General features: G+C 42.8%; 2 protein-coding genes across 3 annotated transcripts; one reads left to right on the forward strand and one right to left on the reverse strand.

The window, feature by feature from the left end:
• Window positions 1–1,973: 1,973 nt before the first annotated feature.
• On the forward strand, window positions 1,974–7,946 carry tiprl (TIP41, TOR signaling pathway regulator-like (S. cerevisiae)). 2 transcript variants are annotated; one of them, XM_047606749.1, is made up of 8 exons: window positions 1,974–2,093; window positions 4,222–4,349; window positions 4,924–5,103; window positions 5,751–5,850; window positions 5,963–6,094; window positions 6,354–6,449; window positions 6,549–6,611; window positions 7,472–7,946. In XM_047606749.1, exons 2-8 carry the CDS (start codon window positions 4,225–4,227, stop codon window positions 7,601–7,603), a joined length of 828 nt encoding a protein of 275 aa, XP_047462705.1. In that variant the 5' UTR covers window positions 1,974–2,093; window positions 4,222–4,224; the 3' UTR covers window positions 7,604–7,946. The 2 variants fall into 2 exon arrangements, with proteins under 2 accessions (XP_047462705.1, XP_047462704.1); XM_047606748.1 differs by lacking the exon at window positions 1,974–2,093 and adding an exon at window positions 2,679–2,804.
• Window positions 7,947–9,211: 1,265 nt separating this feature from the next.
• LOC125021013 (actin filament-associated protein 1-like 1) lies at window positions 9,212–25,855 on the reverse strand. Its single transcript, XM_047606750.1, has 19 exons — window positions 25,671–25,855; window positions 19,742–19,870; window positions 18,190–18,270; window positions 17,986–18,068; window positions 17,788–17,905; window positions 17,606–17,695; window positions 17,275–17,486; window positions 16,897–17,076; window positions 16,699–16,791; window positions 16,087–16,193; window positions 14,414–14,568; window positions 13,245–13,459; window positions 12,955–13,100; window positions 12,768–12,849; window positions 12,383–12,491; window positions 12,076–12,243; window positions 11,761–11,927; window positions 10,115–10,240; window positions 9,212–10,021 (listed from the first exon to the last, which is right to left on the reverse strand). Exons 1-19 carry the CDS (start codon window positions 25,690–25,692, stop codon window positions 9,995–9,997), a joined length of 2,310 nt encoding a protein of 769 aa, XP_047462706.1. The 5' UTR covers window positions 25,693–25,855; the 3' UTR covers window positions 9,212–9,994.
• Window positions 25,856–25,972: the final 117 nt, after the last annotated feature.

Below are 25,972 nucleotides of genomic sequence, written 5' to 3' on the forward strand. Positions count from 1 at the left end.
GTGTTTCTGACCCTTTTTTTCTTTTGTCCCTCGTGTTATGCTGAATCTAAGGGTTGATAAAATTTTGTATTTTTTTTGTTTTTTCCTTTTGTAAAGTAATAGTCTAAATAAATAAAAGAAATAGTGAAGTACATATTTAAATTCCGTTCAAGTCACAGTAATTCATACTATGTTTGAAACAATTAGAAGAATAATAAAGTATTCTGATTCTGATCTAATTCTAAATAGAAAATGGTTTAATTTAAAACAGCCCTGATAAAACTGACTAATTGTGAGTTATTGTTGGAGGTTGCAAGGCTTTAAAAAGGCTGTGCAGCAGTGTGGTTTTTATTTATTTATTTTATTTAATGAGAGTGATTCACTTTCCAAACTCACACATTTGGAGTGATAAGCCTGTTTTCAGGCTTATGCTCTCACACAAAATAAGTCCATCCATAATGAAAAAAAAAAAAACCTGCAAGCTTAATTAGATTTTTTTTTTCTTTTTTTGTGCACACAGGACCACGTCTGAGCATTAGTCTGTCAATATGTGCTATCAGTTATACCGGTCAGTAAGTAAACTGTTGTACTTAATCCTATTTCAGGGTCAGCACAGAACTCTGAGCCTGGGCCCGACCACTCACTTCAAATACATTCTCAGGTAAATTTTATTAATACACATTAGCAATAACAAAAAAAAAAAAAAAAACTGTCTGAAATGCTTTATAGCACCCAGAGTCTAAAACCACCACTACAAGCACTAAGGCAACAGAGACGAGCAAAGACAAAAAAAAAGAGGCAGAAAGAGAGAGGACTAGTGAGCACCAAGGCCACAGTCCAGGATAAAACATCAAAAATCCAAGAGTACATCAAGAATATGGCCCCAAATGATGAACTGCTAAGAGAATATCTCAGGCAGCAGAAACCCAGAGTACCCAGAGGAGGAGGAGCAGACAAGAACCTACATGCCATGTACCACCTTCAAACTGAAGAAGTGGCAGATATCGAGAAAACCCGCCAACGCCTGGAAAACGCTGCACTGAAAGACAACGCAGAGGCACTAATCATGGCAACCCAAGAACGGGCCCTATAAGTACAAGAGCCATAGAGGCCAGGATCGACCAGAGTAGATCAGACCAAAGATGCGAGCTGGGTCGAAGTCCCAATGGGCCACACCACAGGAGGTGGTCGAGAACAACAGGGCCGAGGTTCTGTGGGACTGACAAACAGGTCCTGACTGACCAACTGGACATAGGGGTGGCGGACAAAGAGCTGAAGAAGGTGGTGGCGACAGATGTGGCGAGACCAGCTGACGCCAACATCAGAAAAAAGGAACATGAAAGGGTTGAGAAGTAGAGAAAAGCCATGGCAATCAAACAGCATTTTGATTATTGGAGACTTTCTCAGCTCAGTCTGAACTGAAAGCATGTAGCAGGAGAACGAACAACTGAATGAGTAGGTGGCCACAAGATGGTAGTGCTGCGACGGATTAACTCCTAGTTTCTAATTCTATTGCATATAATTGCAGCACCATCATATAATAATATAGAGATAGTAAGATAGTAGGAATCCCAACTCCCCAGCAGGCTTTTAGTACTTAAATATGGGAGTGTGGTTTGAATGAACTGCAAACTTGGGATGTTCCTGTGGCAAAAATTGTACAGACACAGACTGTGCACTTCATGGTAAAACACAATTCTGCGTCAAGCTGGGTCTAAAACTAAATGTTTCCGATAAAACCTTTAAAACCTCATTGATTTATTTGCACTGCAGGATTATTATCAATCCTTTCAGCACAAAAAAACAAACAAACAAACAAGTGCACATTTTCTCTGAGCTTTGATTGCAGGTGCTGATGTAAAGCTTTGCTAGAATTGAGTCATCCACATATTCCTTGGCTGTAGGAAGAACCACCGTCTGGTTGTGAATTATTATTATTTTTTTTTTGTGTGTGTGTTAATAAATCTCTCCTGTAGAGGGCAGTGATGCGCCCAGAAACGTCAAAACAGGCCAAGGTCCAAGAAGGAGAAGAAGGAGGAGGACGAGAGGAGTGTGTGCACTTGGGGAGGATACAGTCTTCTAATGATCTTTAAAGTTTCGTCTTTAGAGGCCATGTAAGCCCTTTTAAAAACTATATATATTTTTTAAGAATTTAAATAAATCCTTGGTGTTTTTAATGAGTGACCATTTGACCACATCTGCTACATTAGGGCCTAAAGGCTGTGACTGTAGTGGTAGTGCGATTCTTCCAGGTTTCTCGTTATGATTGTGCTTTGTAAAGAAAAGTTAGTTTAGCAAAGGTGCGTGACTTCAAACATCTCGAGCAGATGTGAACGTTTTTAACGAGTGCAAATCCGAATAAGAAAATAAAAACAGCTGTGACGGTGCAGCAGAAACTACTGCTTTTGAATTTTTTGTTAGTCTTTTCTACAGAGATGCGATACAAGTACATGTCTCTAAATTATTTAGTTTCATATCATCCATTGTATTTCTGTATTTTAGAATAATAATTAAAAGAATCGCCATTTATACCAGTGGTATTGTTAGTAGCCTACCGCATCTCAATGACCTCCACTCAAAATATGCCCTAAATATTGCATAGCTTTAAGTCAAATTCTTATTTTGTGTATTTTTTTGTGTGCGCAGCGTTATCCGAGAGTATGTATGTCTGTATTTTACATTACATTGTTTTTACACACACACAAAAAAAAGAAAAGGAAAGAAAGAAAGCGGAACCAAAGTGTGCGAGTCTAGAGTATGACCGGACGGTTTTAACCGACACACTGACGCCTCTATGACGGGCACCAGTTGACAACAACGCCGAGGTAAATCGATTTTAATGTTCAGGTATATTGTAAGAAATAGCTGCACTACTTCGCGTTTTTCCTTGTCTCCGATGCAGAGAGAAGCCAAAAACCTAAACGTTTCTGCACCAGAAAAACGAATCACGCATCAGATCGTTTTTTTTCGGGGGGTTATTGTCTTCAATGGATGTGTTTGATAAATGGTAACATGTGTCAATAAGTACGATAGATAATCCGTGGAGTTTGCACGGATCAGTGGATGTGAAATGCATGAACTGACTGGAAGTAAACATTGGCAGTACTAGTGTGTGTATAGTAGTGAGTATACACACACATTCAGTATTTGGAATCGTAGCCTTTAAATTGTTTAACTTGTACCTAATATTTCGGATTGCCTCCCTCAAACGTTTTGCACTAAGATGCAAGAAGTTTAGCCCTTTCCTCCTGATATCCAAATATCTCCTTCCTCATCATGTCATCTAGTTTCTGAAGTGCACCAGTCCCTCCTGTAGTAAAACACCCCCTTACAACACGAGACTCCAGACTAGGACTGGGTATCACTACTGATCAGTCTGATCCAGACTTACACGCTCCCAGTCCCCTTGGATTTGATATCAGTTAATTTAGAGAGAGATAGATTTAAATCACTTCCCCTCACAAAACTAATGTTGTTTTTAGTTCCAAGTATTTGTGTTATTTCTGCAACATGTTACCTTTAATGATGCTGGCACATCTGTGTGTAAAAGTGTAACGTTGTCTTTAATGTCCTCCATTTGTTCACAACCGCTCTCACTCTAGACGCGTTGACTCCAAACTCTTTAGAGATGCTTTTGTAATCTTTCCGACGCTAATGAGCAACGACATCTCTTTTTCTGTGGTCCTCAGCAGGAAGCTCCCTTGTCCGTCCATCATATTTTTCCTCAGACCTGTCAGACTGAGACAAATCCCTGATCTTTTTTTGTTCTTCAAACAAAACAAGGCACTGAACAGTTGTAATTTAGCCTAGAAATGAACTCGTGATCCTAAGGAATGCACTTACTTTTGCAACTCAGAGATATTTAATATTTCCTTATTTTCCTTCATAAACAAATACACAAGTGTAATCCACTTTGTCTTCGTCCACTGTAAGGACTTGTGTAAAAATGCGTAAAAATGTTTCGAGTTGTTCTTGTGCACAGTTGTTGAAAATGTTGATGGTTTTAAAAACTTTTAAGCAGAACTTTGTTGCAATAAGCAAAACACAACTTAATAATCACCAGTGAAAGTTTGGTGTTTTTTTCACATAAAGAACTGAGTTCTGCTTTTCTCTAAATGTCAGATACCACAGTCATTATTATTTGAGATATCATCACTTGTAAAAAAAGATCTAACACACTATCTACGTCCTGGTGTCTCTTTATGTTTCAGTCAAATCTGAAAGACTTTATCTGTTTTCCAGTTGATGTTGGCCTCTCTGTCCACGATGATGTCCCATGGCTTCAAGAGCAGTAAGCAGGACTTCACTTTTGGACCATGGAAAGTGACTGTTGCCAAAAACCACATCATGAAATCCAAAGACATTGAACGGTGAGATTTCATTTCCAAAATTCATAATTTGTTTTTCTCTTTAAACTTTGTTGGTCTCTGTGGTTGGTATAAAGTTAAGTAGCCCAGGTGAAGTTAGAGTCTGGAGAAGTTAAGATACATTGAGCTCAATCAAATATCTCTACACGTAATAATTAGACGGCTGAGAAAAGCAGCAAAAACCCAGATCACTTTACACACGCTATTATTAGTTTAGACAGAAGATAAATTCAGCCTCAGGAACCAGTTCAATGAAATGACACACGAGGCGATATTATTAATAATTCAATTTCATTTAAAGTGACCAAGCGTTCAGTCACTTGGACTCAGCTCTGCTCCTCTAAGGAACCAAGCAGATACTCACCCAGTTCACTGCCTTGCTTTCCTTGTATTCCAGAGTCCTTTTGAAAACTGTGTAGTTTTATAGTAACGCAGTGAATAAGATACAAACGTAAAGGACCAAATATTTATGTTGTCTTAATGCAAAATAAAATCAACTCTGCTGATGAAACCACACTTGAGGAATCGACAAAACAGTTCCTTTTTTAGTCTTACGGTACCTTCTTTTCGTCCTCAGGTTAGCGGAGGAGATGGACATGCCTTGCCTTCCAGAGATGTTGTTCGGGGACAACGTCCTTCGCATCCAACACGCGGATGGGTACGGCATCGAATTCAACGCCATTGATGCCCTCAAGAGAGTCAACAACATGGATGATGCAGTCAAGGTGGCCTGTGCCCAAGAATGGCAGGAGAGCAGGTAAGTGTCTGCCAGCCAGCCAGCCATAATATTATGACCACCCTGGAGTTTCCCTGCATCACTACTTTCAGGACGTGTGTCAAACCCCACCAACGTTTTATGTTTTCAGTTGGTTTTCAGTATTTTATGCAGGAATGTAGAAAATTCTGAAGGGTGCAAATGCTTTTAAGCAACTAATTACACTTTTTTTTTTAATTACTTATGTCTTGGAAATGTACCTGAAACTTTGGATAACAGTGTTAGGGTTAGTGCCTCTCGAGCCTCACTTATCCGTGTCTCTCATATTCGTTAATACACAGGATGAGACGTTAACAACCCGTTGTGCCATGATCTGAAGTAAAACTCATTTAGAAGTCTAGTCCACAAATGGAAAAAACGAAAAGCAGACCAGCAGTCAGCTACTAACTAGCCTAGCCTAGCCTAGCCTAGCCAGCAGCAGGTGATGGGACATGCGACTACGCTTCAGCCAACACCTCTCCTTTCTGCTAGGATCAGAAATAAAACACTAATAGACGCCAGCTAATTATCCTAGCCACAGAAGCAAAACACTAGAAAACACCATGACAACCTACTGCCCCAACGTTCTTCTAATAATTTCTTTCTGTACATATCCCTAAAATGCAACCCTGTCACCCTTTTCCATCCAGAGCCGATTCGGAGCATTCCAAGGAGGTGTTGAGACCTTACGACTGGACGTACACCACAGACTACAGAGGCACTCTAGTAGGAGAGGACGTGAAGATAAAGGTGGGTCATCTTTAGCTAAAGGTAAAGTGCATCAGGCGTATCATCAAGATGTTTTGTGTGTTTGCTGCGAAGTCCGGTCGGCGGTAAACGTTGCGTCTCCTGCCTTTTCTAGGTGACCGAGACGACGGAACGAATCAACATGGAGAAGCTGAAGGCTCGGGAAAGCATCATGTTCTTTGACGAGGTGCTGCTGTATGAAGATGAGCTGCATGACCACGGAGTCTCTATGACCAGCGTCAAAATTGTGAGTAGGTGTTATTGAGGAGTTAAACCACAGGTCTTCAACAGTACTGCAGGGGGGTCGCAACATCTTTGGTTGATTAGACATTTGTTTATATATTTTTTTTTAATTTTCCCAAACAAATTTAAATTTCTTTAAATACACATGATCATGAATCCAGTATGTTTTCGTAAAGGAATAAAGGCTAAAGGCTAAATATTGATTCATGACAACCTGAAGCTTTTTGTGAGAGTGAACCGTGTCGTATTTTGCGATGTTGCAGAGGGTGATGCCCACCAGTTTCTTCTTGTTGCAACGCTTCTTCCTACGAGTGGACGGGGTCCTGATTAGAATAAACGACACTCGACTGTATCATGAGGTGAGGCGGCGTTTTCCATCAGCCGGGACCGAGCTCAGAGCGAATGAGTGGGTGCACGTTGGCTGCAGTAATGAATGAACACTCTGCTTTTGTTTTCAGGCAGGAAAGGAGTACATGCTTCGAGAATTCAGCACGAGGGAAAGCAAAATAGCAGAGCTGAAGGTGATCGCACACTGACAACGCACAACACGACGCGGCTACAGGGGAGAAATAGTCAGTCTTGTCCCCTCGTGGTTCATACAGACACATTTCCAAAGAAAATGACTTAGAAATTAAGTTCAGACATTCATTCCCCACCTCTACAAATGGACCAATATGGAAATTTGTATGGACTATGTTATGGAATATCGTAACCACCTTCTGTATCAATAAATTACGCTGCCTGATTTTTATGAATTAACAAACACACAAGTTTAATAGTTTAGTTTGATTTATGTGTGTGAGTTTTCTTTCTAATTTCAGGATTTGCATCAAAAACCATTATCAGCTTTATGCAGAAATTCTTGTAGAATCTTACATGCACCGATCTGCCACAGCATTAAAACCGCTGACAGGAGAAGTACATAACACCGGCCATCTTGAGACAATACAACAACTTTTAGAACTTGCATTCATACATGTGGATGTTACTTTTTCAGACATGTACCACCCACCCACCTAGATCGGACCGGGCACAGCCCCCCCCACACCTCATACACAACTTGATGGCAGCAGGATGCAGCCTGACACAGACACGCACACAAAAATGGTTTAGGAGCAACTGAAAAAATATGAAGAACAGCACAAGGTGTTGACCTGGCCTCCAAATTCACTAGGTCCCAAACTGAACAAGTGTCTATGGGATGAGCCACAGAGGCCCCTCCCCTCAAAGACCCCTCCCTCCACACTAACAACATTGTGTTGCCGGACACCCTCACAAGGTTCCACGTCCATTTGAGATCTACGCAATATTAGAAAGGTGGTCATGATGTTAATTATGTGTTATATTTATCTTTACTTTCTCTTTTTTTTTTTTTCCCCAGAACGTTCCTCCCTCTCTCTACACTGATCCCAATGAAATCGCGCAGCACTTGACCCTGAAGCTGACAGAGTTCGAGAAGCTGGAGCTTCCTGTGATGGAGCCTCAGGCAGCCGTTGACGACACTAGCCACTGACCAGACTACCACACGTCACTGTTTGGGTTGCATGATGAGAATGGAGAGTAGTGGTCTTAAACCACGACCCTGTTGCTATAGTAACACGAAAGCAAACAAACAAACAAAAAAACTGTACAGGAGTAGCTTTTATATGTAACCTCTGTGTTGGTGCGTTCTGGAAGCTGTTTCATTGTGTTCGCGGTGCAGCTTAAAGGACTGTATTTCGGTTCCGGCTTTGTTCATATCTGACCTGGTTTTTGTTTGGAAGCATCTGTCACTCATCAGCTTTGTGCCGTCAGGCTCAGGTGTCTTGATAATGTGTCTGTAAAAACTACATAAAACCACCACCGTTTTCTATCGAGGTGTAGTGTTTTTTTTTTTTTGTTTTTTTTAAAATAATATTTTATAATAATTTAGTCTAACACTTTCAGGTTCTGTGTGAATATCTGCCGTATGGTTAAGTACTGTTTGTAAGTATAAATAGATTCCTTTGTAATTATTTTTCATCCTGAATGTTTATGAGAGTTTTCTTTGGCTGTGTAAAACTAAACTCATTAATTGATCAGAACTCAAAACGAGTCAGCATTTAACACAGATGTGAGATTTAATCAAACATTTTGCAGCTCAGCCTCGTTTCACAGCGGCGACGAAGAGCACAGAGACGATCCAGTGATCTGATGTCGCCACGGGGGCTTAATCATGTCACACTTACCACATTAGATGGGACCCAGTCATCTCTGAGAGAACGGTGCTGTACAAGTAAAAATCCTAAATAAAGTTTCACCCCTTTTGAAACTCGTTTCTTTCTCTGTTGCCAGACCATTTAAATTATACAAGTCAAAAACCAACACAGGAGAAGCCAGCGAGGACCCGATAAAGACGACATGTAGCGTACTAGTTTTACATGTCTAATTCTTCTTGTTTTATCCTGCTTAGTAAATGATTTGTTAACTGGATCAGAGCTCAGATGTGGCAGCAGTCTATATTTTATTTATTTTTTTCCTAATGTTAATATTATTTCTCTGTCTTAAATCCGTCCATCCGATCACAAAGCAGTGTGTACCCTTGTAGCAGTGGGCTGCCACATGTGCAACTCTTGGGGATTGTACTTGGCGTTGAATGCTTGCTCAAGTCTCATTAGCTGTAGACATAAAGGGATGCAAACCTGTAACTTTATGATTCCACCTCATCTCTAGATAAAGTTTCATTAAGGGGATAATCCGGGATCTCACCCAAGATTTTTAATAAACCCTCTGCCTAAACTTAGTGACAGAGCCTGTGTTCGCATTCAATCCCTTGGATGTTTTTTTTTAAATTCTTTTTAACTTTGTATTGTTTTTATAATTAAAATCATGGTAAATATAATTAGGATCTTTTTTTTTTTTCATAAATATATCCTTAACCGCCCCTTATAATCGTGTACGCTCAAGTTCAAACAGGTGCAATGACTTCATTTCGCCACTAGATGGTGCCTCCAGTCCAAAGCAGTGATTTGATTTTTTTTTCCGTTTCCTCTTGTAACCTGGTGGGAAGAAGTATATGCCTCAAACGTAATATTCTCAAGTGTAGAGAATTTAAGAAGAACACGTTTCAGCAAAGACAGTAAATCAAAACAACCCCGCCGCATTTTATCTTTTTCCATAACTTTACTCCAACACATGTGTCTGTGAAGATCAGGGAAACAAGACAGTCACTTATATTCCAGAGATTCCGCTGAGAGGGGAAAAGCCGATTTCTGAGACATGTATGATATCACAAAATACAACAAGATAAAGTGCAAAAGTCTAAAAAAACGAAAACAAAATACCCACGTAACGGTTTCACATTGCAACAATAAACATTGACTCATTGGTTTCAGCAACAGTGTCATACTCAATATACTTTTCTTTTCTAAAGGTTTAAATACATACAAGATATGAAATAGTTCTCTCAATAATAATGATAATTTAAGATAATAATGTTTTCTTTAGTTTTTTTTTTTTTTTTTCATTTCAAAGTATTGAGTAAAAAAGATTAAAATCAGTGGGTGTAATTAGGAAGTTTTGCCCGTAACTCTCTCCCTTTGCTACGTGTTTCTCTGTAATGACTTTCTGCAGCCTTGTGCAAATGTAAACACACATGCAGAAACATATAATTCATGTCCTCAGCGATCCACGATAACACTGATATACCAGCCGGGCCTGCCATATTTACAGTGGCCGAGGCTGTCTGTACTTGCAACGATCCGATTTCTTCTTCAGATAACGGGAGGAAAGAATGTGTCGGAGTCTGCCCTCCTCCTCCTCCTCCTCCTCCTCCTCCTCCTCCATCTCCATCTTCTTCTTCCTCTCTTCAGTGCCAGTTATCTTCTTACATTCTTCTCTTACACATCCTCCGGTCTCAGTCCAGTTACTCCGTTGTTGACCCGCTCTAGGTCCCCTTCTTTGACTCCCACTCCTGGAAAGCGTGAGACAGCACAGAGTGAGCGTCGGAGTGTTTACACAAACAGCAGCTGTGTGATCAGACGGCGCGCGGACACGCGTGCTCTACCTTTGCCTTCTGCATGACGTTCCCCTTGGAGGAGGCGTAGAGAGACGGAGGCCGTTTGCGAAGCTCAGACGCCGAGTTCACGGGAACGGTCTCGTTGTAAACCTTTTCCACCTTGCGGCCCTGTGCCTGCGTCCACACACACACACAAACACAAACAGTTAATTTCACATTTTAGAAAGAAATATTTATGTAATTCATCACTAGCATCGTTGCTGTGACGTTGCCAGGCAACCAGAGCAGACTCCAGGTGACAAGAAACAATCCTCCGTACACAGAGCAATGGAAGAAGATGACACAGTCTGATTATTCGTCTTATTTTTTCTACAACATATGGGTCTACGTGTCTTTGTAACACGCGGCACCAGGATGGAAGGAACACCCCCCTTTGGTGTTGCCATGGGGATATGATTGGTCTGCAACAACAGTTTCCATGTGGAGGTGTGTGTCGCTCATGCTACGTGAAAATATCCAAATAACACAGAAGAACGTTACACTGTCAGATTTAGGTATGGACGACATGGGTAGTGACAGTTTGATATGATTTAACAAAAAGTAACAAAAAGTAATGTCACAAAATGTAACAAGTAAAAAAAAAACAAATAACGAATGAAAGACAAGAAGTAATGGAAAGAAGCACGAGTTGTACTTGAAATAAAGTATTTTTGAGGATCCTTTGATTTTATTAAATAGTCTGAAACTATGTGTTGAATATTATATGGCCTAAAATATTGTCATTGTCACTGTATTAGCTCTAACATATGAAATGTGGTGAAACTAATGAAAGTAGCTAAAAGTAAGTAAGAAAAAGTAATGTAAGTAACATAAGTAAAAGATATAACAACTAAAAGTAATGAAAAGTTACGAGTAACAAAAAGTAATGAAAATCAATGAGCAATGAAAAAGTATCTAATAATAAAAAAGAAACAAAGTGACGGAAAGTAAAGAGTAATAGAAAAGTAACTAAAAGTAATGAGTTATGAAAAAGTAACAAGAAAAGCAATGGTCACTGGCCACAGACAATAAATAACCCTCAGTGCATAGAGCAATGGAAGAAGATTCTTTTATTCATTAATTCTACTGTTCATTTAACAGACAGGATGTTCTGGTTTGCATCAAATAACAAAGAAAGAAAAGAAAATTCTCTACGGACAAATTAAAACCATGGAGAAAAACAGGTCAAGGACGTCAGTTTAGGAAAAAAAGGAATATAAAAAAACGTACGAGAGATAAGGGTTTGTTTCTCTCATAAATTTATGAATGATGTTGATATTATGCATGTAATAGTGAAATACGACGGACAGTAGAAGCATGTCAGCCTTCTAGTTCTAACTAGCAGCTAAACTGTCAGAACCCAATGCATTATTTACTTTTTCAGCGTATGACAGGACATCACCATGAAAGTTGTCTATGATGTTGACAGGTCCTGGCTTTATTAAGCAAACTCAGCTGCTTTCTAGTTGTACGTGCGTATTTTTCCGCAAGATCTGATTAAACTGTTCACACAAATCCACAGTTCAGTTCAGCTCAATCTAGTCAGTAGGAAAGTTTCTACCTTTTTAGCACCAAAAGACTCATTTTGGAATTTACCCACTTTAATTGTCCGACTCAGGCTGATGTGTGTGTGTGTGTGTTTTTCTGCTGCCCACCTTGACGCTGATCTTGGTGTCGGTGGGTGGACCCAGTGCTCCTCTAGCCAGTGATTTCTTCAGGTTTTCTTTGACCTCTGTCAGTCTGAGCTCCAGCTCCACCCTCTCCTCCTCCTTCTGTTTACACAGTGTCTCCAGCTCGGCTAACCGCTTTTCCACACCGTGACCTGCACACACACACACACACACACACACACACACACACACACACACACACACAGACACACACACAATCAGCATCGCTACGTAGCTTAGGTCTAAACAGTGCTGTGTGTGTGTGTGTGTGTGTGTGTGTGTGAGAGACGTGTCCCTGACCTGTGCTGCTCTTCATCTCCTCCTTCAGCTGCTTCTTCTCCCTGCGCAGGGAAATCAGTGCATTTCTGAGCTCCTCCTTTTGCTTCTCCAGCTCCTCTTTCTGTCTCAGGTACCGCCTGGCATCCTCCTCTGCGCGCGTCTTCCCATACCGCGCGTATTGATTTACATCTAACAAGAAAATGAAGCATGATAGAAATTTAAAATAATTAAAAAAAGAGCAGGGCTGGTGCAGCTTTATGAGGAAAAGCCGCTCAGCTTGTGTTGTAACTTTTGTCAGCCGGTCGCCGGCACTAACAAGGGGACTCACTGGAGGCGTGTCTCTTAATGGCGGCCTGTTGCTCGGTTTTCTCAGAGTCTCTGCTGGAGAAGGAGGCGTGGCGTCTCACCTGGCTTCCTCTGCTCTCCACGTCTTCGTCCTGCGGCGCACAACACAACGCAACATAATGCAAAGGAAGATTTATGTCATATTTCATATTACTTCTATTACTCCAATAAAACTAAAATCTTATAGTGGGAATTAAACGAGGACAGGAGTTAAAAATTCAATAAATCTGTATATCTGAGACAGGGTCCGTGAGGACATAAAGACCAGATGAGGATTAGGACTTGAAGCTTTAAACCCTTCCATGTTTGAGGGGTTTAAATGGGAAGCTTGCGTACGTTATCACGGCTTTAAAAGGACGTTTCCTCACCGCAATACTTTCATAGACCTCGTCGTAAGTTCTGGAGTCTATGGAGGCGCTGCTGGACGAAGTAGTAGTCGTGGTCGCCCACCTGGGAGGAGACAACGGGCACGTACAGTAAGTGAGGGTTACGTACTTCAGGGCTGAAGCTAAAATAAGGGACGGTTCTCGTTGGAGCTGGTCGGAAGTGACTCACAGGAAGGAGTGCCTGGCTGCGTGCCGTATGTCCGTGAGCGTGTCCACGTCGATGTAGTCGTAGTGCAGCTCTTCGGGGAGAGTGCCGCTGCCGGTCTCTGCAAACAAAACGCCCAGCCAGCGGCCAAGTTCCTCAGAGCAGCTGGCCTGGATGGACACGAAACGGACACAAACGCACATTTAAGCTGCTGGATTTCTGGGAAAAAACGCAGGAGTGGCATCCCTGTGCACGCATTAACTTGTTGTCCCATCTTTATGACTTCAGAGGAACATAAAACATTCACGCCGCACCTCCAAAGCCGCCAGCTCGTTTCCTCCCTGTAGGATGCGGAAGGAGAAGGGGTGTTTGGGTCCCAGGCCTCCCGGCACCACCTCCGCCCCCTTGAGCGGCACCACAATGACCGGGGGCCGCTGGTCGCCGGGGTCCTTCTGCAGGTACAGGCTTCCACCTCGCAGCACGCACCAACGCTCCTTCCAGGAGCCGCTCAGGCAGACGCTGAGATAGCCTGCGGAGGAGGGAGGCCGAAAAACATACTTACTACACCTGTGACTCCCGACCCGCGGGCGACGGCCCCCTGATGGGCCGCAAAGGTATTGCAAGTGGGACGTCGAATCATTTCATTTGATATTCGGGTCAAAACCAAAACCGTGACATCTTAATATGACCCACTGCAGTTTGTTTTAATTTAGTTTCTTTGATGTTGTTGCTTTTGCTTAAATTGAAGCAGAAACAGAATTTACATCATCTCTGTATCATGTTTGTTCTTATTTGTAAACCTATCGATTTAATGGGCTTCTTTCAAAATTTGGATTTTGTTTGGATCTGATATTGGACGTCAAATGGTTATATATGAGAATGCATTTCATTATTGTTGAAGGATGCCATTATTTATGAATCTTTTGTTAATTAGTTCATTGTTTGTCTTCTCTGATATCAGTGTGGTGCTGATGGACAGCTCCTTGAAAACTGTAACACTGAAGGTGTTGCAACGTGTTACAGATGCTGTGTTAGCGACTGTGGAGCTTCCAACAAGTTTCTTTAGTGTTCAGTCCTTTATGTTAAATCTTCAATAAAAAAAACAGTCTGAGAACCCATTATATGGCCTCCACATTTATGGTGTCGGAGGGGGGCTGCGAAGATTTTTGAAACTTAAAAGTGGGCCGTGAGGTGGAAATTTGTGGGAACCACCCACACACACTACTACACATTCACTAAATTTACTAAATTTATAGAACTGAACAACAAATCTTATTCCCTAGAAGTTACTTCACTTATTGTGGCATCATTACAGTTCTTTAGGATCTAGAGAAAGAAAACTTATGTGATTCCTTTGATTCCATATTTAATGACTGCCTATAAACATTTTCATTCAGAGAGGATGTTCTGCACTAAAATGATGACGTCAGCAATGATTGATATCAACCAAACTACAAACACCCAATAATCGCAGGGTCCTCACCACAGCGAGGGTTGTCGTGGTGACCAGACGACGAGGCAGGCTCTCCCGGTAAAGGTGGCTTCCGTTTGGAGAAGGTGATGATCCGATTGATTTTCTTCCCCGCCGCCCGGCTCATGGACCCCGTCAGCTCAGAGAAAGCGCCGCGTTCGCCCTGCCTGAAATCAAACGCACCTCGGATATGAGCCTCACACGACCTGACCAATAAACATGCTGTTTTGAGAAACAGACGTAAAAATACTCAAGGCTTCATCTTCTAACTCATATATTGATGATATAATCACTAAAGGAAAACGCTGCAAAGCGAATGTTTTCAGGTGACTTTCTCCTTAAAATAAATAAATAAAAACTTCAGTGAAAGGATTCATAGAGCTTTCTGAACAGATAATATCCTGTGACTGGAGAGATGTCTTTTATGTAATTAAACAAACCCTGGGGTTTGTTTGTGTGCTCTGTCTGAATGTACCAGGTGCTGCAGCGCTCTGTCCAGTCCTACTTCCTATGATGTCAGCGGAGGACAATCGCAGGAAGAGGACAGGAAGGATGTCATATCTGCTCGCGCCTCGTTTCCTCTCGCTCCCTCTCTCTCATGTCTCTTTAGGTTGGGAGCTCAGTAAACAGGGTGTAACAACACTGACACAACATGTCGGGGTTTGACCCATTTTCTGACCCCTGAATCATCGATCCCCTGCTTTATCCTTCCTGGTTTTGTAGACGGATAAACAAATGTTGTGTATCAGTGTTCGTCTTGTTTCTGTTATTGCAGACTCTGACAGCGGGGGCCATTTTTAGAAAGCACAAACTTTTCAGACGGGGTTTACCTCCTTTGAAGGTTGAAACGCAAGCAAGGCGAGCGCTCATGCAACTTTTGGTCTTTTTCAGCAGCTTTCTGAATTTGCTACATTATTTTTTAAATGGATAAAACTTCGAATGTGAACAAAACAATTACAAAATAAGGCCCATCTGCGGACAAGGAAACACCATGATCCATGCCACTGCTATGCAACTTGTCAAACAGCTGCATCACTTTGGGCCTTTGCACATTTGTTTATAATGCTAATTCTGTAAAAAATTGTTTGACTACACTGTTTATTTTATTTTACTAGATAATATTTATTTTATTTTAATCAAATCTTATTTTATTTTACCTTTCTTGTGGTTTTTTAAGTGTGTTATTTTTATATGAAACAAAGCTGCTGTGACCAAGTAATTTCCCTCGTGCATCATTAAAGTCTGTTTAAATCTAAATGTAAAACAGTGTCAACAAACACTGAGCAGTATAATTAATTATTATTACCCTAATTATAATTACCCTGTCAAAGTAGTCAAGCCTAATTTGACAGGGTAATTACAATTAGCTTAAAGTTAAAATGAAATTTAATTTCAATTTATAACGCTGTGTACATGTATTAATGCCTATAACCAAGCCTACAGCTTTGCAGGCATATAGCAAAGTAATATTATCGTAAAGGATGTTTATTACGGCTCCAGATCTATATATTCACCATGTATGTGACTGTCTAAAGCTTAATTTACTAAACTGATCCTCGGTCTTCTCCTATTAAACCAGTAACATGGGTGATAGAGGTGAAGATCTCTCCAAAGCTCGACATTAAACTGGATTTATCGCACCATTTACCATAAACCATGTGAACATAGCTGCTATGAGGTGACACTTACTGAGAGAGTCGGTGGTGTCCCGTCCCGGTCCATGAGCAGTGGACTGAGTGTCAGCTGTCGGCCCGCTGTCTGAGTCTGACGCTGGTCTGTCACACTGCAACACCTGGCAAAAACAAAAAAAAAAAAAAAAGAACTTTAGTACTTCAGAACTTTAAGAGGAGAACCCAAAATAACGAGTCACGTGATCAGATTTGCATCTCAGGTTGTAACATTTTAACTTTCCTTAAAACCTTTTTTCTCTGCCAACATGGGGTGTAACCGCCATGCTGCCACGCACTCAGTTTGTCCAAACCACGAAGCTCTTCGACCGCAATAATGTCACCTCACTCACTGCTTGTAAACTAGGAGCCAAAGGAATAGTTGTGTCATGCGTGGGCAGGAAGAGGTGATGTCAGCAGCACTGAAATGTAAAAAAACTAGGCTATATTTAAAATGAGTCAAGCAACGTTAGGGAGCTTCGGCAGACTAAAGGACGGAAAGGAAACTGTACAATTAGAGTCCGCGTTTGAACGGAATAATCGAGGTCCATGGGAAACTCTTATGACGTCCACAGGTAGAACCTCAAAGACAAACACACACATGCACAAAAAAAAAAAACCCACACACACCTTGTCGAGCTCCAGCTTCCTCTGTATGATGGGGGAAGTGGATCCGTTCAAGCCCTCTGTGTTGCTACACTGGCTCCCAACATCGTGAACCACCTGGACACAGAAACAGAAAACCTTCACCACCTTTACTACCTTTACTTCTTTCCCTCAGACATATTCTCCCTCACCAGGCCGCAGACGGGGAATGAATGAATCTACCTTGAGCCATCGTTCGGCCTGTTCTTTGCTCTGAACTGCCAGGACGAGGGCTTCGCCTCCGGGCAGCGAGAAGCGGAGCTCGTGCCTCTTTTTCCGGCCCTCTTTTGGGACGTAGATGACGTTGCAAAGATTGAGCGGGAGCTCTGTGTGAGGGGAGCTCTCTTTGATGCTCTTATAGCACTATAAGAGGGAGACGGCCAGGTAGACATATAAAGAGAGAAGCATAGTACATGGGTTTCTTTCTGAAAAGGACACATTCATAGCTTTTTGATCTTATTTCCCTGTAACCCTCTGAAACCCTGGCACGTTTTAAGACTAGGAACGAGATCAAGTGTATTCAAAGGTCTGATTAATTGAGTGTTTAATTAAGTCGTTTACCTGCAGTTTATTGTCCCGGACAACGACCAGCTGCTTAGCCCACTGGCCAAAGCGCTTCTTTCGGAGTAGGAAGGCACAGATGCGGCAGTCTTTAACGGGTCCATCTTGGCTCTCCTCCGCCGTCCACCTCTGAGGTGGGTCCCGCCCCTTGGCCTCCTCGTCCTCTTCCTCGTAAGACTCATAGGAACTGCTCAGAGCGTCCGAGTCATTGTCTGTGGGCCGCACGCAAGATGATTAATTCGCGAAACATCCACGGACAAATTCTGATTCACGTTTGTTTAGAGTTGTTTGTTTTAAGTGCTGTCAGGGGACTAGGATGAGGAGGACTCACAGGAGTTTTTGGGAGGTCCATTCATCCTTGTGATGGGGTAGTTATCGTCAGCATCTTCATAGTAGGCATCCTCCACAGAGTTCCTGGAGGCTATAGGAGAAAAATAAATAAATTCAAAGACATAACTCCAGTTAATAATTAGTTAAGTTACAGGTATTCATCAGTGTTTGGAAGGAACTCACTGTTTATACTGGTGGTAAAGTACTGCGGAGTGGACCCAGGATCTAGAGGAACCGCCTCTTCATAGTAGTCATCAGGGAGGGGGGTAGTAGGCAGAGGAGGGGGCGTGTCAGTCGGTGTCTGAAGAACCAAAGTGGAGGTTAAACCAGAATCGTGGGTGCGAGAACCAGAGAAGCTGGAAGGCGTCGTAAACGACTTACAGATTTATTGGGATGAGTCTTCTCTTCGTCTTTGTGCTCCTTCTGCTCCACGGGAGACGCACTGAGCATGTGCAGATCACAGTCTGGTTGAAGAACAGAGGGTTACTGTTACGCACACGTCACATCTGATCATCATCGTATGAAGATCTGAAATGGCTGATGAACTTCAGAACTGGTTTGAAGGGGTTCTGCAGGTCCACTAACCAAAATCCTCAAACAGAGACTCTACGAAGCTCGTGCCGTTGCCGTAGAGACAGCTGTTCATGTAGACATCCGATCCATTGACTGTAGGAAAGATAAATTAGGGGTTAGAAAGAGGATCAGAGAAAAGGTTAAGACTGTGGCATAAGCTGGGATCGAGATTACCAGACAGTGCTGAGACGTTTAATGACATAGTATCAGTATTGAATTAACTACATTGTAGACAAACGCGTCACATATGGAGACTATGTCACACAATAAGGGGATGCAGACTGGAGCCTTTGTACTACAAGAACAAAGACAACTCAAGTTATAAAACACATGTGGAAGCCGGACACCCCACAACCTTTCTCAACAATTCATTTTAAAAGCATGAAATGAAGAGCAACATGCTAAACAACGCGTACGGGTTGACCACAAACAGGACGGGGTTTCGCTCTTCCCGTTTCGTTGACCTTGTCTCATTATCCTCTTTAAACTTTACATTTCATTATCCTCTTACATGCAATCCTTTTAGCCCCAGCGACATCCTGTATTCTTCCAGATAAACAAGGATCTGCCGTAAAGACCTTAGTAAGATTTATTGTCACCGAAAGCTGCGCTTAGTTGCATGTTTCCGACAACAATTACTGTCGTGTATTTATGACGGAGCAGACGGTTGCAGCCTGGCTAATAATTCGCCTGCAAAGGAACAAGTAAGAAATGCTGTATCCTGCTTCCTCTGTGTAAAAAAACAAAACAAAAACGTAGTGACCTGAAACAAATGAATCAACTCTGATTTTCTTTGGCTGAACTGCTGCATGTCTCAGGCCGAATTAATGAGAAGCAGCAGAAAAACTTAATATGAGCTCAGTAAAATTCATGTGGAGAAATAAAAACACAAAATGTTATTATAGTCTGGCTGCATTTAATATTCTGATTTATGTTTTACTGTATGTAAAATGATTTTTAGTATTTATTTGCATATGTTATGAGGTCATACTGACCCGTTTTGTAGGATCACACCCACAGTGGCTTTAAGTGAAGATTCAAAGGCAGATTAACCCTTTGACTTCCACACTAAGAAATACGATTAATCGCGATTAAATATCGTTGATTTTTAATCTACATTACATATCATTATTAAAATGTTCACACGATTGCACAGATTGATACAATATAAATACTGAAGCCGTATGATGCATATTTTTGAGCTATGGTCATCTGTTCAAAAGTGCCATAGTTCAAAAAGTATAAAAGCCACAGCTTAGTTATTTGGGCAAGTTTGTGTATCTTACAAAGTGAATGACTAGCAATGGCAAGAAAATGGGTACAAAATGAGAAATTAAGCATTTTATTGTCTGCTACTACTACTACTAGTACTACTACTAGGATGCCTGCTGTGATTAAGGAGTGTCATTGCTATGGGGTGGGGGCGTCTGATCTGGTCTAGGTGGGTGGTACACGTTCCAAAGAATTTCCCAACAGAACATTGAATTATCACAAGATGGTCAGTGTTAGCTACTTCTCCTGTTAGTGGTCTTAATGTTGTGGCTGATCTGTTTGTGACTTTTACCTGATAGCTGCATTGAATCCAGGATGTTGCGTATGGAGGCCATTTTGTCTGCAGTCGCAGGACTGACCGTCTCGCGGTCCAGCATCTTCAGCAGAGAGCCCAGTTCGTTCACCAGTCGCTCCATCACCACTGGAAACCATGAAACAACGCATTATTTTGCAGAGCAGCAACAAAAAAAGACGCCATGAGGTCACACTGGAAAAAGGCCACGGACACTTAGCAGGGTTAAAATGCTTATGCCGTTACACCAAGTGCATCAAATACCGATCGAACATGTGCATGCGAAGGCCATACGAGCAAGTACGACCAAAACTGGAAGTTCACGAGGGGCATGAAGTCTGGAACTCAGCTCAGCGCCTGTCGCAACAGCTGATGGGGAAGAGATATTTACCCTCCGTCCTAATCTCTCCGTTCACGTTGCCGCCTCAGAGCCAGCCTCTTATCTTTCTTTTTTTTTTTTGTCTTTCATTGTGAGTTTTTTTCTCTCTGTTCTCAGCCACAGCCACGCCACAGATTAAATCCCACTTCCAGCGTGGACGTTTTCTTTAAAATGACCCGTTTTTTCACGTTCAGCTCTGACATCCTGTCAAATGTGTGCGTCTCTGTGTGCGTTTTGTTGACCTTGACATTGTTCCAAAAAGCCCTGACACACTCTCGGCACATCCTGCCTGCTCAGAGCCCACAAAGAGAGTCGGAGGGAAAAGAAGTTGAGAAGGAGAGGGCAGGAAACTTCCTTCCCAAAAGGAAATGGAGCCGTGGTAAAGAAGAAAATGTATAGTTTGATTGGAGTTTATTTTCGGTTTATTTAATCTTTACATTCCCATAAAAGCGGCTTTAAGACGGATCTCTGATATTGGTTTAAACCTTCTCCTGATAGTGACTAATATCATTCCGAGTTGAAGAGCAGCCAACACTAAAATAAGTTTCATGTTAGTTTGGGTTTCGGTGGAAAGTTTTACTGTCCCATAAATGTCCCACAGAATCGGTCTTTATGTGGCTGTCTCCACACTGCCAAGATAATATTGTGCGGAAACTTTTAATCATTCTTCCCTTTTTTTTTTTTGTTTTTTGAGGCATTAAATCTTCAAATTTACAGTGTCTTTTCACCCCAATTACAAAACAGGAAGTTCGAGGACACTTTAGTAGGGACGCTGGAATATCAACAGGGGTCCTTTATCCTGTAAATCCTTTCTAGGAATATTTTGAATAATGAACCCTTTGACTCTTTTTTTATTTCATGCGCTGAAAATAGAAATGTGAAACACAAAGAGAAAAATCCACAGTCATCTGAAAGGAGCTGTGACTAGGGTTAAGTTAAAATAAGATCAAAAACTGTCTCGCGACAAAGTGAAGACGGGGAGAGTTGAAGTAAGAAAAGCCCTCACTCTCCCACAAGCCTCTTCCGCCAACCGCCCCCCCCCCTCCTCCCCCCTCCCCTCTCCACACTCCCAATTCGCTCGGACAATACTCCATTGTCTCTGCAAGGGCCAAAATTAGATGACCACAATGCTCCGCAAAGACCAGCGCAAACAATCGCATTGTCAGAGTCAGAAACTCCAACAAAAAACAAAAAAACAAAACAGGAACTCTTGCACAGAAAACACGCGCGCAGTGTTGGAGGGGCGTGGTGCACAGCTGCATCGTCTCGATCCACGGGCCTTCAGCGCTGGAGGATATATCTCCAGCAGCTGTGTGTGCGTGTGTGTGTGTGCGTGCAGCTGTGGTTTCCTGTCTTAGCTGTCGACAGAAGCCTCTCTCCACTCCTTCCTGATCTGACTCTCTCCTCCATCCCACCGAGAGCCTCACCTCTCCTCCTCCGCACTTTCCCCTTTTTTTAATTCCCTCTCCGTGTCCACGCTCTGCTTCTTTTTTCTTTTTCTTTTTTTCTCCCCCCCAAATCATTTGACTTTCCTTTAGCTGATGGGTATTTTAAATTACAGGGCTATTGTTCTTTAGCCGTGGCAACTCGGGCTAAAAACAAACAACAAAGATTCGAGTGTAATCGGTCGCAACGGGAAAAAAACAAAAAACGGGACGATGGAGTTTCAGACTGAGCCTCGGGGTCTATTTTCTGTTTTTCCAAGTCTGACTTTACAGCGTCAAGGCCATCAGTGCATTTGCTGTCTCCCTTTCTCCGTCTCATGGGGGACCGAAGGGTTCAGAGGCTGAGAATCAGCTGTTCTGGAGGCTTGCGGTCGCTCTCACCCACAGAGGGATCTTTGTAACCCCCCCATTCCACAGACACGAGCAGAGCACACACGCACACACACACACACACACGGCGCAAACTTGCCTCTTCAAATCCCTTTTTTTTTCCTCTCCCTCTCTCCCACAAACGGACACAGACACACACTCCCCCCGTCAATTCGTCTCTTTAACTTACTTGTCCGACGGAGCGAACGCACAGACAGTCACAAGAGGACGCAGGAATGCGATTGTGTGTGTGATTTCGCATACATATTTGTGTGCTTCCGCAGACGGACGGACGGACGGACCTCCCGAGGAAGGTCAGTCATGAGACCCGGGCCATGCGACTCCCATTTGAACTGATTTAGCGTGTTTTGGTTGCAGCTCGGGAACAAAACAAAACTGCCGCCGCCGTTTAGCTTCGCCACATAATGCTCACAGGCAGCAGGGACACAGGGAGAGGAGACACTTTTGTCCTCCTAACCTGAGGCTTTCCTTCCCACCCATTACACGCAGAACCCATCAATCACCACAAAGTCGAGGCCTTGACTCGCCTCTCCCATCCAGATTATACCTCCCGGTTGCAATTTTTCCAACACTTCTTTTCATGTCCTCCAAGTGGGGAAGATTTAAATCTCCAAGGTGTACGAAGCTGCTATTTTTCTCTGCGGCAGGCGCCCTCTTTCTGCCTCCCCCGCGCTCCCAGAGGTTCAGGTCCCTCCAGATCCCATGTTCTCCTCCACTCCTTTCTCCCCCTGCTGCCCTCACCCCGTCAGATCTTTTCCCTTTTAACTCCATTTCCCCCGTCTCCCCTCCGTCCCCCCGTCGGCCTCCTCCAGACGCCCATCCTCCTCAGACAGGGGGTCAGGGGTCGGCGCTCGCCGGGGCCCGGCAGCTCCCTCTCAGACAAAAGTCTGCTTCAGAGATTCAAGCATCCTGTAATTCGCAGCAACAGTAGATGGTGGTCACTGTTCGCCCGGGGTTGGCGCTCAGTCATGTGCTTTAAAAAAAAAGTCCCCAACCAAGATGGCTAAAGAGAAACAGCCGGAGGGAGGGGGGGGGGGGGGGGGGGGGGGGGGGGCAGACGAAGACTTCTCTCTGTTTCACATTCTTTCTGTATCTTATCACTTTCTGCAGATAGTAAATGGCGAAGAGGAGGCACAGTAAACAGAGCAGCGCTGAACCAGACTGTTTCGTAGCGCTGGTTTCTCCAGGTGAGCAGCCGCAGGTGAGCAGCCTTTCGTCCACCCTCAGCAGCCACCACAGGGTGACAGCGCTACTTACATACACTATGTAGCTCAACAGGGAACATTGATATGTGTTTTTAAAAATTAATCCATTTAAATATCATCATATCTGTCAATGTAAATATGAATCTAGAATGACAAGACAATTTAGCCTAGCTTAGCATAAGCTAAACTAAACTTAGACAGGACACGAGGGGGGCATAAAAAACAGCACCTTGTTGTTTTACAGAGCCGTCACGTGCCTTATTTTTAATCCACAAATCACTCATATGGGAATTAGAAGCATTAGTCAGTTTGCTCTGTTAACCAACTGCACGCTCAAACAATCGTGCGCGCACTAGCTGAAATGACAACATCAAACACAGTTTGTTGCTGTGAGCTGTCACCAATCTCTCTAATACACAAGAGCACACGCCCAGAGGTTATTGTGAGATTTGGTTGTTGTTGCAGCTCTTTCGGGGAGTGATACCGCGGCGAAAAGGACAACACGCGGCCCCGTGTTTTTTTCCTGTTTGATAAAAAACATCAGCTCAGGCTCAACCTACAGCGTGAACAGCGTGGCCGACGTGTGCAGAACCTGCTCTTTGTTACGGATCTGTTGTGGGAGATTTAGCCTCGGTGGATTCGCAGCGCAGCGAAAGATCTGGACTCTGTGACTCTGAAAGAAAACGGAACGAGGGGATGGGTTGTTGCAAGAATGGGAGGAAAAGGGAAAAGGAAATGTAACGGATCCATGGCTAAGGTCAAGGCTGTGACAGCTATTAAACAAAGAGACATGACATGTCCGTGCAAAAGAAGAGTATAAAACTAAATAAAGTTTAATACATAAATCATATGTGCTTATATGCAGAAATACAAGGAATGTGTTCTCTGCATTTAACCCATCCACTTGTAAGGTACTTCACACATGTAAATACATGAGAGTCATACCAGTGACTTTTCCACATAACCACTTATCAACATTGTCTGCTCCCAAAAGCCAATTTACTGCTTATACAAATTCCTTCAAGTCGTTGCAGAAGTTGCAAAATATTTCCCATACTCCAAATATCAGTAACTCACACGTTGTTTACCCGGCGTGAGAATATTCTCTTCTCGAGTGCGCAGCTTTATAAAGAATTTGGATGTGCACAGTATGGCTGCCTGCATCTGAGTGGCTCTCCTGTAATTAGCGCATTTTGATATATTGCGCTCACTAGAAAAAGCTCACGCGTAAGAGGCGGAGGTTTGTAGCACTGTTTAATTGTAGTGTGTACGGACACATGTTTCCATTAATTTGAAAAACCCCATCTTAGTCAGTGGGATGGGCTTAATGACAGTAAACACGTTTGTGTATATGTAAAGAGACTACATGCTCCAGGAGGGTCATGGAGTTCAATTAGTACATTTCTCACACTGTTTCAATATAAAGGAAAGATTATGACAGTCGTCAAGGTAAGATTTAGTGCAGGGCTGTTACATTAGAATTATTAGAGTTAATTAATTAATTAGTACCTAATGTTGTGGGAATTAATGAGTGTATAGGACTTGTATAAGTTTTAACTGTGAAACTGTGAATGTAAGTTTTTTCATTTATGGTATGTATATATTTATTCCAATTAGTTTAACCTATATTACTTATTTTTTAACTGAGCTTTTCCACTCAGTCTGATGTCGTCATTCCCTGCTCTGTGTGCCCTTAATCGCCCCCTCTCCCTGGGAACAAGAGAAGTTTTCTGAACTTGAATCTGTCAAGAATTTCTATGAGAGCAAAGTCTAATTTTGGTACAGTATGTAAATAATACAGCTATATAGCATAGTGTGTTAAGCCCCTTATCTGCAGGTAATGCGATTTTAAGTGTGCCGTTTTAAAATCCTCTAACAGATTTTCTGGTCCGGAATGGCCATTAATTTGCTTCAGAAAGGCCATTTGTGATCGAGCTCTGCCAAATTTTCCACTTACACCACTTGTTCATCACCTGGTGTCACATAATGCAGCTTCCTGTTTGCAGCCCTGCAGCCTGAAGGCTTTCAAACAGAGCGGCCATTCAGATGCTGCCGCCGCCGCTGCTGCTGCTGCTGCTGCTTCCCCTCCAGCAGCGCTGCTTCCAACACGGCACTTCTTTGTTGGTATCGGATTGCATCACTCTACCTGAGGATACCTCCTCCGTCCATTCATCCGCGCTCACGCTCCTGGATGACATCACTCTCGCGTTACTCCAGCCGTCAGCCGGGAGCAGCGCGCGATTTGGTTTGTCCCATTCACATCTGGATTCTTGATGAAGAAATGTGAATGGGGCAAACCAAATACACATAGCCCACTCCACAACTACAATAATTGTGTTGTTTTAGACAACTCTGCGAGTTCTGTTTACATTCTGTTCAGTTTAAGTTCAAAGTGAGCTCTTGGGTGTGCGCTCCTTTATAGCCAGTATACATTGATACATTGATGTCTATGGAAGTTTTTACTCGGTTACTGTAATAAACATGAATATGTGTCATGAATATATACTCACCACTCTGGCGTTTGGAGTCCATGTCGCCTAATATCTTTACTTATGTCCGGCAATACTCCCGCGGAGGCTTCATTTGAAAGTTAGTAACACAAGAGAGACGTGTTGTCCACACACTCGCAGCGGAGGTCTGACGGTGTCTGTGCGGCCGAGTGAGTCTCAGTGTCCGCTACACTTCTCAGTTTGAGTCGGCGGCTGCTCGTTCGTCCTCCAGGGCTCCGCTGGGTCCTAGAGCTAGCGCGTTTACAGTAAATATCCCTGAACTCAGATTGAAGCCACGCCAGTTCCGCCTAAAGCTGAGGACA

Source organism: Mugil cephalus, chromosome 15 (genome assembly GCF_022458985.1).
Source record: "Mugil cephalus isolate CIBA_MC_2020 chromosome 15, CIBA_Mcephalus_1.1, whole genome shotgun sequence".
Lineage (NCBI taxonomy): Eukaryota > Metazoa > Chordata > Actinopteri > Mugiliformes > Mugilidae > Mugil > Mugil cephalus.